Raw genomic sequence first — 12,500 nt, 5'->3', positions numbered from 1 at the left:
CAGACCCCCAGCAGGTCTTGGTTCAGGTTCAGGTCTCACCTTGAGCTGAACCAGGACGGTCGGGACGGACATCCGACTGACTGAGTCTGAGCCGGTTACCATGCCGACTCTCCAGTCCACCTCCTTCAGCTGGGGGAGAGAGACTACACACACACACACACACACACACACACACACACACACACACACACACACAGAGTTTAAAACACACAGTTTAACACACACACACACACACACACACACACAGTTTAAAACACACACACACTCACTCTGGTCTCTGAGAGCTTGGCTTCTCCACGTCGGGCTGAAAAACATAAAGAAACACGTGATGTCATACAGGATGTGATGTCATGATGTCATACAGGATGTGATGTCATACAGGATGTGATGTCATGATGTCATACAGGATGTGATGTCATACAGGATGTGATGTCATACAGACTGATGTCATGATGTCATACAGGATGTGATGTCATGATGTCATACAGGATGTGATGTCATACAGGATGTGATGTCATGATGTCATACAGGATGTGATGTCATACAGGATGTGATGTCATACAGACTGATGTCATGATGTCATACAGGATGTGATGTCATACAGGATGTGATGTCATACAGGATGTGATGTCATGATGTCATACAGGATGTGATGTCATGATGTCATACAGGATGTGATGTCATACAGAATGTGATGTCATACAGACTGATGTCATGGTGTCATACAGGCTGTGATGTCATCACATGCAACCAGCCAATAGGAGGAGGTTGGGGCTACAGGGGGTCGGACCTGTTCTCCAGCAGGATCTTGGTGATCAGGTTCTTCAGGCTGGAGTGGAACGAGTCGGGGAACAGAAGGAGGATCTGCTCCGGAGAACCCAGGTTGTAGAAGAGAACGTGATGCGAGAGAACGTGGAGGGACTGGACCAGCTGGAGGGACACAATGCAAACAAAGAATACCTGAGATTACCCAGCGATGTCCAGACGCCTGAGAGCAACAGCTGGTGTGTGTGTGTGTGTGTGTGTGTGTGTGTGTGTGTGTGTGTGTGTGTGTGTGTGTGTACCTTCTCAGCCTCCTCTCTGCTGATCTTCAGCGTCTCGGCCGTCGTCTCCGTCTCTCGTTCACTCGCTCGTCTGTGACTCTGAACACAGACGTCCTTCACGGCGTCTTTAGACGGAGCCTCAGGGTCAAAGGTCAAAGGTCAAGAGGAGCACAGGAGACACTGGTCATGTGACCTCCAGCTTCTTCTTTTTATGTATTTTAAAAACCTTGGACATTATAGTAAAAGTACTAACACTACAGTGTAGAAATACTCTGGTACAAGTACAACTACAAAAGTATCATCAAATCATCAAAATATACTCAAAGTACCAAAAGTAAAAGTACTCATTGTGCAGAATCAACTATATTATTGTATTCTAGTTATGATTACATCATGTATTAGTGGATTAATGATGTGAACGTGTGAAGTATCTAAAGCTGATAAATGTAGTGAAAAGTACAATATGAGAAGTACAAGTACCTCATAGAAGTACGTGAGTAAAAGTACTTCCTGCCACTAAATATTCGGTTTTGTTTCTAAAATAAAAACTGCTAATAAGAAAACATCATAAATCCAATAAACAGCTTTAATATTTAATCATTCATTCATCAGGGAAAACAAACTAATTAATAAATAAATAAACTTTATAATAAAGTACAAAATATGATTTTAATGAAGCAGACTGAATCATTGCGTGTACATAAAGATGTATGTCTTTTATTATTTACATTATATCCATAAACAGGCTGAGCCGAATGAGACGCAGTGACGTCAGCAGGCTAAATATTATTAATCCAATATGAATTCATATCGATCAGCGGCGATCGAAGCACGAGCAACGTGGCTATCTTCAGAGATCAATACCTTCAGGAGAAGCTGCAAGTTGTCGAAATGTTCGGAGGAGACATCGGCAGCCATCTTGACGCGTGACGTCACGTGAGTGTCACGTGACAGACACGTGACGCTGCCGCTCACGGGAGATGAAGTTCACTCCGGAAAACTAAAACCGGAAGAAACGTCATTATAAACTTCATTAAATAGAAACTTTATATACAAATATACACATATATTATTATTTAATTTATTTAAAAATACAGAACACGTTAAGAATAAATATGTTTCTAAAATATGAAAACAATAAGCAGAAAAACACATATATAAAAAACATTTTTACACTTTCTTCCGTTTTATTGCAATAAAACTATTTAATAATAAATCATACAAACTGATCCGTGTAATAATTAATACACAGTTAATGATCTTTGAGGTGAATACAAATACTTTAAAATAGTAAAATGTTTTTTAGTGTTTGTTAGATTATATGTTAGTTGTATTTAGTTGTATTTTATTTTAGGAGTTATTTTCTCATGTTCTGTCTGTACGTTTATTAATATTAATCTCTTAATGGAGTACTTTTACTCTCAAAATGAAGTACTTTTACTCTCAAAATGGAGTACTTTTACTTTTACTGAAAGAACATTTTAAGGTAGCAGAGTATTTTTACCATGTATTATTAGTATTTTTAATGTAACAGAGTATTATTTTACTGTGTGGCATTAACTCCACTTTATTTATTTATATAGAATCTTTCATGAAAATACGCAACAATTTCATTCAAATAGAGAAAAAAGAAAGAAAATAAATTGTGCAGGATTTAACACTAAAAGATTAAAACAATATCTGTTTTTTAATAAATATATGATAAAATATGGAAAGGATACTTAGGGTAATTTAGGGTATAATGTACATATAATACTGTTATATGTTTACTTCAGTAAAAGATCTAAATACGTGTTGTTGTAGTTCCGTCTTCCGGCCGCCAGAGGGCGCAGCGGCGCAGCGCGTTTCTCTTCTCGACTTCCGCCCGTGGATTTAAAGTTCCGCCGGAAGTCTGCTCGTTCTCTTTTACCAGGCCGATCCAACATGGTGGGTATTTTTTCACATGCCTACCTGACTAATCTGAACCAATCCTCGCGTTTAAAGGTTGTTTGTTCTTCAGTAGTTTAATAAACGGACACCGGAGGGTTTAATCCACGGGAGTACCGCAGTATTGGTGTTAGATGATTTAAACGGAGCCATTTATTTACGGTATTGTAGCTGAGAAACTGCCGCTCGGTGGCGCCGCTCTCGAGCTGAATAAAGAGCGGTTCTCTTCCACGTTTCATCGGTTTAAAGTTCCGAAACGGCAGAGTATGAATGTTACTTCAGTGGGTTAAAAACACGGACATTTAAAGCGGCTCACTTATAAATATGAAGCTTCCACCTGAGGCCGACCGGCCGCAGCCGAGGGTCGCCCCGGGAATACCGCGCTTAAAGCGGCGCGGTGGGTTAAAGCTCACCGGCCGGCGCGAGGAGCGTTGCACCGCATGAGCGAGCAGGTGAGGTGAGGTAGTCCATCGGCTGCAGTAGCTGTGCATTCATGCAGGTATTAATACCTGTAGTATGCAGCCGAGATCATGGCTTCCGCTCCAACATCTCTCCTTGGATCTCCTTAAACAAGAGATCCACATCTTTGTTCATTCAGTGTGTTATCAAGAGGGACGCCTGTAGTGAACTGTAGACTGATGGGTTGTTTGCTGCTCCAGGGACGCGTCAGGACCAAGACGGTGAAGAAGGCCGCGCGGGTCATCATCGAGAAGTACTACACCCGGCTGGGCAGCGACTTCCACACCAACAAGCGCGTCTGCGAGGAGATCGCCATCATCCCGAGCAAGAAGCTGCGCAACAAGATCGCTGGGTCCGTTCACTGTGTGTGTGTGTGTGTGTGTGTGTGTGTGTGTGTGTGTGTGTTGTATCCTGTGTGTGTGTGTGTGTGTTGTATCCAGTGTGTGTGTGTGTTGTATCCAGTGTGTGTGTGTGTTGTATCCTGTGTGTGTGTGTGTTGTATCCAGTGTGTGTGTGTGTGTGTGTCCAGTGTGTGTGTGTGTTGTATCCAGTGTGTGTGTGTGTGTGTTGTATCCAGTGTGTGTGTTGTATCCAGTGTGTGTGTGTGTGTGTGTCCAGTGTGTGTGTGTGTGTGTCCAGTGTGTGTGTGTGTGTGTCCTGTATCGAAAGTGGCCATGGCGTCCTCGTCGTCAGGTCATTGATAGTACAGGAAGAACAACTGAGACTCTTTCCCGTGTCTGAAGGATCCTCGTTCCTCTCAGACCCTGAAGCTCTCACACACTCTGTCCTCCACCTGCTGGTCTCACACACTCTGTCCTCCACCTGCTGGTCTCACACACTCTGTCCTCCACCTGCTGGTCTCACACACTCTGTCCTCCACCTGCTGGTCTCACACACTCTGTCCTCCACCTGCTGGTCTCACACACTCTGTCCTCCACCTGCTGGTCTCACACACTCTGTCCTCCATCTGCTGGTCTCACACACTCTGTCCTCCACCTGCTGGTCTCACACACTCTGTCCTCCACCTGCTGGTTCCTCAGGAGGCTGCTGGTCTCACACCTTCTGTTCCTCTCGATGTTCTGTGTTCTCATGGCGGGTTCTGCCTCTGTAGGTATGTGACGCATCTGATGAAGAGGATCCAGAGAGGTCCAGTCAGAGGCATCTCCATCAAGCTGCAGGAGGAGGAGCGGGAGAGGAGGGACAACTACGTTCCTGAGGTCAGTGAACGCACCACGAGCACAGGAGCACCCCAGTGTCCACCAGTACACACAGGAGGGTGAACTGGTTTCACCTCGTCTGAGCCAAGCATGAAATACAGTTATGGAGGATGTAGAGAACATATTATATTAGTTATGGAGGATGTAGAGAACATATTATATTAGTTATGGAGGATGTAGAGAACATGAAATATAGTTATGGAGGATGTAGAGAACATATTATATTAGTTATGGAGGATGTAGAGAACATGAAATATAGTTATGGAGGATGTAGAGAACATATTATATTAGTTATGGAGGATGTAGAGAACTTATTTTACTCGTTTACAAACATTTAAAAACAGTGGAATCTATATATGAACAAGTTTTACCAATGTTTAAAAAGCCGTGTTCTAAATGTTTTTACTACATTCCTCTTCATGTTCACTTCCTGAAGCTCTTGAGGTCACATGACTGAGGTCACATGACTGAGGTCACATGACGTCATAGTTTAAACAGAATGGGATGAGAGTGAACAGATTATTCGAGGAGAGATTTAAATGAGAAGCGTAACATTGAAGGACCGCTGGAGGGAAACGCATTTAGTTTTTGTGTCAAACGTGTTTCAATGCTGCTTTTGGGTTGAAGCAGGAAAGCTGGTAGCAATGCAGATTTACTCATTATAATTAATCTAAACTATTCATGAATCTGTCACCGCTCTGAGGGTCTCGGCTCAGACGGGTGGGATCGTTACGATCTCTAAACCTGAACCGATGCTTAATCAGCGATTCTTCTTGACGACATAAAGAACAGCTTGTTTATTGCCGCGGCACATTCCTATAAATGAACTGTTTAAAGTATCCTATGAATATGAACCACTTCAGACTATGAACAATATGAAAGAGCAGGCGGTCTGGTGACAGAACTGCTGCGCTGCACGTCGCCTTGTTCACATCTTTTTGTGAAATGCAGCCACACTATTGACCGTTTACCTTTCAGCTCTGTTAAAAGGCTGATGCTAGCTAGCTAGCTACACACAGGCTATCGTTCGCTGCTGCCAGGCGCAGTCATCCGTAGTGAACAGAAGTGTTTCAGCTCAGGAACCGGCTGCAGGTGTTCAGTACCTGGATCAGACCTGGAGGTGTTTTCTTTCCGTATGAACACGAGAGAGGGAGGTTTCTGTTGCAGGAAGCAAAGTGTGTGTGTGTGTGTGTGTGTGTGTCCTGTATCTAGTGTGTGTGTGTCCTGTATCGAAAGTGGCCATGGCGTCCTCGTCGTCAGGTCATTGATAGTACAGGAAGAACAACTGAGACTCTTTCCCGTGTCTGAAGGATCCTCGTTCCTCTCAGACCCTGAAGCTCTCACACACTCTGTCCTCCACCTGCTGGTTCCTCAGGAGTCTGGAGCTGAGCCGTAACGTGTGTGTGTGTGTGTGTGTGTGTGTGTGTGTGTGTGTGTGTGTGTGTGTGTGTGTGTGTGTGTGTGTGTGTGTGTGTGTGTGTGCAGGTGTCGGCTCTGGACCAGGAGCTCATCGAAGTGGACCCCGACACAAAGGAGATGCTGAAGCTGCTGGTGAGTCTTCACAGTATTAGTACTAACGAGGTACTTGTACTTCTCTGGTGTATCTTTAATAAGAGAATGCTTTACCGGCTCCTCTATCGAACTGTATTATTATCATCATTATTATTATTATTATCATTATTATTAACACCTGATTCCAGACTTTACTTGTACCTCACAGTCAAGAGCTTTAGATTAAATACCAAAACAAACTTTGAGGTGAAAGTCAGAACCAAGATGGTGTTGAACTTTGAGTCAACGCCTCTAAAGAGTGGTCGAGGTTCTGTGTGTGTGAGTGTGTGTGTGTGTGAGTGTGTGTGTGTGTGTGAGTGAGTGTGTGAGTGTGTGTGTTCTGTATAGTGTGTGTGTGAGTGTGTGTGTTCTGTATAGTGTGTGTGTGTGTGTGTGTGTGAGTGTGTGTGTTCTGTATAGTGTGTGTGTGTGTGAGTGTGTGTGTGTTCTGTATAGTGTGTGTGTGTGTTCTGTATAGTGTGTGTGTGTGTCCTGTATAGTGTGTGTGTGTCCTGTATAGTGTGTGTGTTCTGTTAGTGTGTGTAGTGTGTGTGTTCTGTTAGTGTGTGTGTGTGTCCTGTATAGTGTGTGTGTGTGTGTCCTGTATAGTGTGTGTGTGTGTGTGTGTCCTGTATAGTGTGTGTGTCCTGTTAGTGTGTATAGTGTGTGTGTTCTGTTAGTGTGTGTGTGTGTTCTGTTAGTGTGTGTGTGTGTCCTGTATAGTGTGTGTGTGTGTGTGTGTGTGTTCTGTTAGTGTGTGTGTGTGTTCTGTTAGTGTGTGTGTGTGTCCTGTATAGTGTGTGTGTGTGTGTGTGTTCTGTTAGTGTGTGTGTGTTCTGTTAGTGTGTGTGTGTTCTGTTAGTGTGTGTGTGTTCTGTTAGTGTGTGTGTGTTCTGTTAGTGTGTGTGTGTCCTGTATAGTGTGTGTGTGTGTGTGTGTGTCCTGTATAGTGTGTGTGTTCTGTTAGTGTGTGTGTGTTCTGTTAGTGTGTGTGTGTCCTGTATAGTGTGTGTGTGTGTTCTGTTAGTGTGTGTGTGTGTGTGTCCTGTATAGTGTGTGTGTGTGTCCTGTTAGTGTGTGTGTGTGTCCTGTATAGTGTGTGTGTGTGTTCTGTTAGTGTGTGTGTGTGTCCTGTTAGTGTGTGTGTGTGTCCTGTATAGTGTGTGTGTGTGTTCTGTTAGTGTGTGTGTGTGTCCTGTTAGTGTGTGTGTTCTGTTAGTGTGTGTGTGTGTCCTGTTAGTGTGTGTGTGTGTCCTGTTAGTGTGTGTGTGTGTCCTGTTAGTGTGTGTGTGTGTCCTGTTAGTGTGTGTGTGTTCTGTTAGTGAGTGTGTGTGTGTTCTGTTAGTGAGTGTGTGTGTTCTGTTAGTGAGTGTGTGTGTTCTGTTAGTGAGTGTGTGTGTGTCCTGTATAGTGTGTGTGTGTGTTCTGTTAGTGAGTGTGTGTGTTCTGTTAGTGAGTGTGTGTGTTCTGTTAGTGAGTGTGTGTGTTCTGTTAGTGAGTGTGTGTGTGTGTGTGTTCTGTTAGTGTGTATAGTGTGTGTGTTCTGTTAGTGTGTATAGTGTGTGTGTTCTGTTAGTGTGTGTGTGTGTTCTGTTAGTGTGTGTGTGTGTGTCCTGTATAGTGTGTGTGTGTGTGTCCTGTATAGTGTGTGTGTGTCCTGTATAGTGTGTGTGTGTCCTGTATAGTGTGTGTGTGTGTGTCCTGTATAGTGTGTGTGTGTGTGTCCTGTATAGTGTGTGTGTGTGTCCTGTATAGTGTGTGTGTGTGTTCTGTTAGTGTGTGTGTCCTGTTAGTGTGTGTGTTCTGTTAGTGTGTGTGTTCTGTTAGTGTGTGTGTGTGTCCTGTTAGTGTGTGTGTGTGTCCTGTTAGTGTGTGTGTGTGTCCTGTATAGTGTGTGTGTGTGTGTCCTGTATTGTGTGTGTGTGTGTGTCCTGTATTGTGTGTGTGTCCTGTATTGTGTGTGTGTCCTGTATTGTGTGTGTGTCCTGTATTGTGTGTGTGTTCTGTTAGTGAGTGTGTGTTCTGTTAGTGAGTGTGTGTGTTCTGTTAGTGAGTGTGTGTGTTCTGTTAGTGAGTGTGTGTGTTCTGTTAGTGAGTGTGTGTGTTCTGTTAGTGAGTGTGTGTGTGTCCTGTATAGTGTGTGTGTGTGTGTGTCCTGTATAGTGTGTGTGTGTGTGTGTCCTGTATAGTGTGTGTGTGTGTTCTGTTAGTGAGTGTGTTCTGTTAGTGAGTGTGTTCTGTTAGTGAGTGTGTGTGTCCTGTATAGTGTGTGTGTTCTGTTAGTGAGTGTGTGTGTTCTGTTAGTGAGTGTGTGTGTTCTGTTAGTGAGTGTGTGTGTTCTGTTAGTGAGTGTGTGTGTGTGTTCTGTTAGTGAGTGTGTGTGTTCTGTTAGTGTGTATAGTGTGTGTGTGTTCTGTATAGTGTGTGTGTTCTGTTAGTGTGTATAGTGTGTGTGTTCTGTTAGTGTGTATAGTGTGTGTGTTCTGTTAGTGTGTGTGTGTGTTCTGTTAGTGTGTGTGTGTGTGTGTCCTGTATAGTGTGTGTGTGTTCTGTTAGTGTGTGTGTGTGTGTGTTCTGTTAGTGAGTGTGTGTGTTCTGTTAGTGAGTGTGTGTGTTCTGTTAGTGAGTGTGTGTGTGTGTTCTGTATAGTGTGTGTGTTCTGTTAGTGTGTATAGTGTGTGTGTTCTGTTAGTGTGTATAGTGTGTGTGTTCTGTTAGTGTGTGTGTGTGTTCTGTTAGTGTGTGTGTGTGTGTGTCCTGTATAGTGTGTGTGTGTGTGTCCTGTATAGTGTGTGTGTGTCCTGTATAGTGTGTGTGTGTCCTGTATAGTGTGTGTGTGTCCTGTATAGTGTGTGTGTGTGTCCTGTATAGTGTGTGTGTGTGTGTCCTGTATAGTGTGTGTGTGTGTGTCCTGTAGTGTGTGTGTGTCCTGTAGTGTGTGTGTGTCCTGTAGTGTGTGTGTGTCCTGTATAGTGTGTGTGTGTGTCCTGTATAGTGTGTGTGTGTGTCCTGTAGTGTGTGTGTGTCCTGTAGTGTGTGTGTGTCCTGTAGTGTGTGTGTGTCCTGTATAGTGTGTGTCCTGTATAGTGTGTGTGTGTCCTGTATAGTGTGTGTGTGTCCTGTATAGTGTGTGTGTGTCCTGTATAGTGTGTGTGTGTCCTGTATAGTGTGTGTGTGTCCTGTATAGTGTGTGTGTGTCCTGTATTGTGTATATATATAGTGTATATATAGTGTGTATAGTGTGTCCTGTATTGTGTGTATATATAGTGTGTATAGTGTGTCCTGTATAGTGTGTCCTGTATAGTGTGTGTGTGTGTGTCCTGTATCTAGTGTGTGTGTGTGTGTCCTGTATAGTGTGTGTGTGTGTGTGTGTGTGTGTCCTGTATAGTGTGTGTGTGTGTGTGTCCTGTATAGTGTGTGTGTGTGTGTCCTGTATAGTGTGTGTGTGTGTGTCCTGTATAGTGTGTGTGTGTGTGTGTCCTGTATAGTGTGTGTGTGTGTGTGTCCTGTATAGTGTGTGTGTGTGTGTGTCCTGTATAGTGTGTCCTGTATAGTGTGTCCTGTATAGTGTGTGTGTGTGTGTCCTGTATCTAGTGTGTGTCCTGTATAGTGTGTGTGTGTGTCCTGTATCTAGTGTGTGTGTGTGTGTCCTGTATCTAGTGTGTGTGTGTGTGTGTCCTGTATAGTGTGTGTGTGTGTCCTGTATCTAGTGTGTGTGTGTCCTGTATCGAAAGTGGCCATGGCGTCCTCGTCGTCAGGTCATTGATAGTACAGGAAGAACAACTGAGACTCTTTCCCGTGTCTGAAGGATCCTCGTTCCTCTCAGACCCTGAAGCTCTCACACACTCTGTCCTCCACCTGCTGGTCTCACACACTCTCTGTCCTCCACCTGCTGGTCTCACACACTCTGTTCTCCACCTGCTGGTCTCACACCTTCTCTGTCCTCTGGTCTCACACCTTCTCTGTCCTCTGGTCTCACACCTTCTCTGTCCTCTGGTCTCACACCTTCTCTGTCCTCTGGTCTCACACCTTCTCTGTTCTCTCCAGGACTTCGGCGGCCTGTCCAACCTGCAGGTGACCCAGCCCACCGTCGGCATGAACTTCAAGCAGCCTCGAGGAGTCTAGACCTTCTTTCAATAAAACCTTTGGGACAAAACGGCTGCTGGACTTACTGCTCTACGAGGTTCTCTATGAATAAACATATTGTGATCATAACTATAAACATCCAGCAAGGTGGATCAAAGGAGTTGAGAGCTCCAGAGTTAATACACTGTTGTGCAGCGATGAACACGACCATGAAAGCGCTGCCCGTTATGAGGAGGCAGTCAAACCAGTTCTTCAGGTCTACACTGTAACGATGACTCAAGCAGGGACCTGTGTGTGTGTGTGTGTGTGTGTGTGTGTGTGTGTGTGTGTGTGTGTGTGTGTGTGTGTGTGTGTGTGTGTGTGTGTGTGTGAGAGACACACACGAGGTCTACGCAGCGTTAAAGGACCGTAGGATTTTGTAGCGCGAGAGGAAAGGTGTTTCCGTGTGTGAGGAGGTACTCTCTGTCTGAGGATCCGATCTTTGTTTCCACGCACAGGACAGGAAGCGTTTGAGTCCTCGCTGAGAGGAACTTACAGGTTTTAGTGAAACTTAACGATTATTATTAACAAGAGTTACGGTATTTTAGCAATTTAAATGAATGTAATCGACTGTGGTTGAGTTATGCAAGGTCACGTTTTAAAACACTTTCTTTTAGAAACGAGGCGCGGCTTCAAAAGGTTAAAATGCATAATGTGAAATATAGATGTGATTAGAAACGTAACACGAAGGAGGTGCCTGTTATGCTGTATTTGTTAATGATGGAACACAGGAAAGGAAAATATATAAAATAATCTTCCAGGATAATTCTCATTTTATTTGTGCATATTAATTCTTTTTAAACATAATAAATCTCTGCCTAGTTTGGCTTTGATTAAGTGAAGTTTATTTTTAATAATTCATTTATTGCAAAAATTGAGCCATCGTGTCAGATCCACCACTTTCTTCCTGGTCTTTGAACGCACCTCGGTCCCCTGCAGCTACACCAGCAGCCTGTGGATATTCAGTCACGCTTCAGTCATAACTCATAACTCGTACTGCAAAAGGTTTCACTGGTCGGGGCTTGACTTGTGTATTTGTGGCGTTAGGAGATTCTGAAGGTTCTAATGTTTCCAGAACGGTGAGCTAATCCTGTGTAGCGTCACGCTAACGATATGAACTTTGATGTTTTCTCTCGTCATATTCATGGTTTGTTAATATTTATGGTGGAATAGTGTCATAAACATGGACTTCTACTGACTTAAGGCCATTATGTGCCATGTGGTGTTACCGTGTCTCACCAGAAGCCCATATATGGACTGAGGAAGACTCCTGATGAAGGAGAAATAAAATAGAGTACAGAAGATCAAACACTTTAATATTTCACATGAACCTCTAAAAGCTACGTGACACGGAGACTTATTAATGTTTTAATATGTAAAATAAGCTTCTTAAAATAGACTCTTGCTGCTCCGCTCTGATTGGTCACCAGCTGCTCCGCTCTGATTGGTCACCAGCTGCTCCGCTCTGATTGGTCCCCAGCTGCTCCGCTCTGATTGGTCAGTCACAGGCACTTCAGCAGGAAGAAGTTGCAGAACGCTCCTCGAGGACAGTCACACATCTTCCCGATGCGAGAACCTTTCCTCACGGCGCAGTGTTCCCCGAGGTCACACTGAGAACCAGAGAACCACACACACACACACACACACGGAGAACCACACACACACCACACACACACACGGAGAACCCCGTTAATAAACTGAACATTGTCGAGGAGTCGGATACTATCTGGTAAGTATTTAAATACAGTATATAAATATACATATGAATGCAGTATAAACTAGTCTTTTTATTGGATGCTCAGTTAGACTTTAGTTGTACAAGTAAAAAAAGGAAGTGGCGCCACCTTGTGTTAGATAATAAAAATAAAAGTTTTATTAAATATTAATGTGTAATATATAGAATAAATTATGTATAAAACAAAACTATATTTAAAGAATAATATGTATAATAAATGAAATATGAAATACAAAATATATTTAATAAATATATACAATATATAGAATTACAGAAGTATAGCATAAATACGTACAATTAATTATGTATGAATGAATAATATATAGAATACATTTTACCATGAATAATAAATACATTAAGATACAGTTTAATAAATATAAAGAATGCATTTTAAAAATATGTAATGTATACATTATACTACATATTAGTGTAGTATTATTACTA

The 12,500-nt window shown here is 43.1% G+C and overlaps 3 protein-coding genes across 3 annotated transcripts in view; 1 reads left to right on the top strand and 2 right to left on the bottom strand.

Moving 5' to 3' along the window:
• Positions 1-1,991, bottom strand: part of commd9 (COMM domain containing 9) — a 2,766-nt gene extending 775 nt beyond the window's left edge. The window contains exons 1-5 of the mRNA XM_079223899.1: positions 1,908-1,991; positions 1,065-1,181; positions 791-930; positions 270-304; positions 40-143 (exon numbers count right to left, since the gene is read on the bottom strand). Coding sequence (XP_079080025.1) covers positions 40-143; positions 270-304; positions 791-930; positions 1,065-1,181; positions 1,908-1,961 — 450 coding nt within the window. The 5' untranslated portion in view covers positions 1,962-1,991. The remainder of the gene's footprint in view (positions 1-39; positions 144-269; positions 305-790; positions 931-1,064; positions 1,182-1,907) is intronic.
• An 897-nt stretch (positions 1,992-2,888) lies between these two features.
• Positions 2,889-10,352, top strand: LOC306741587 (small ribosomal subunit protein eS17). The gene is made up of 5 exons (XM_079223893.1): positions 2,889-2,969; positions 3,629-3,780; positions 4,540-4,645; positions 6,131-6,196; positions 10,244-10,352. The coding sequence occupies exons 1-5, from the start codon at positions 2,967-2,969 to the stop codon at positions 10,319-10,321; spliced, it is 405 nt and encodes a 134-aa protein (XP_079080019.1). The 5' UTR covers positions 2,889-2,966; the 3' UTR covers positions 10,322-10,352.
• A 1,279-nt stretch (positions 10,353-11,631) lies between these two features.
• Positions 11,632-12,500, bottom strand: part of LOC306741585 (niq CART3-like) — an 11,330-nt gene continuing 10,461 nt past the window's right edge. Inside the window, exon 4 of the mRNA XM_079223890.1 lies at positions 11,632-11,931. Coding sequence (XP_079080016.1) covers positions 11,824-11,931 — 108 coding nt within the window. The 3' untranslated portion in view covers positions 11,632-11,823. The remainder of the gene's footprint in view (positions 11,932-12,500) is intronic.

This window comes from Taurulus bubalis, assembly GCF_910589615.1.
Source record: "Taurulus bubalis genome assembly, chromosome: 9".
Taxonomy (NCBI): Eukaryota; Metazoa; Chordata; class Actinopteri; order Perciformes; family Cottidae; genus Taurulus; species Taurulus bubalis.
Note: the sequence above shows the minus strand (reverse complement) of the source record. Positions and strands in the feature narration are given on the sequence as shown.

Excerpts from the sequence above, each read along its gene's own strand:
- LOC306741587 (XM_079223893.1), top strand. Across the intron at positions 3,781-4,539 it reads CTGCGCAACAAGATCGCTGG|GTATGTGACGCATCTGATGA; the intron begins GTCCGTTCACTG and ends CTGCCTCTGTAG. Across the intron at positions 6,197-10,243 it reads AGGAGATGCTGAAGCTGCTG|GACTTCGGCGGCCTGTCCAA; the intron begins GTGAGTCTTCAC and ends TGTTCTCTCCAG.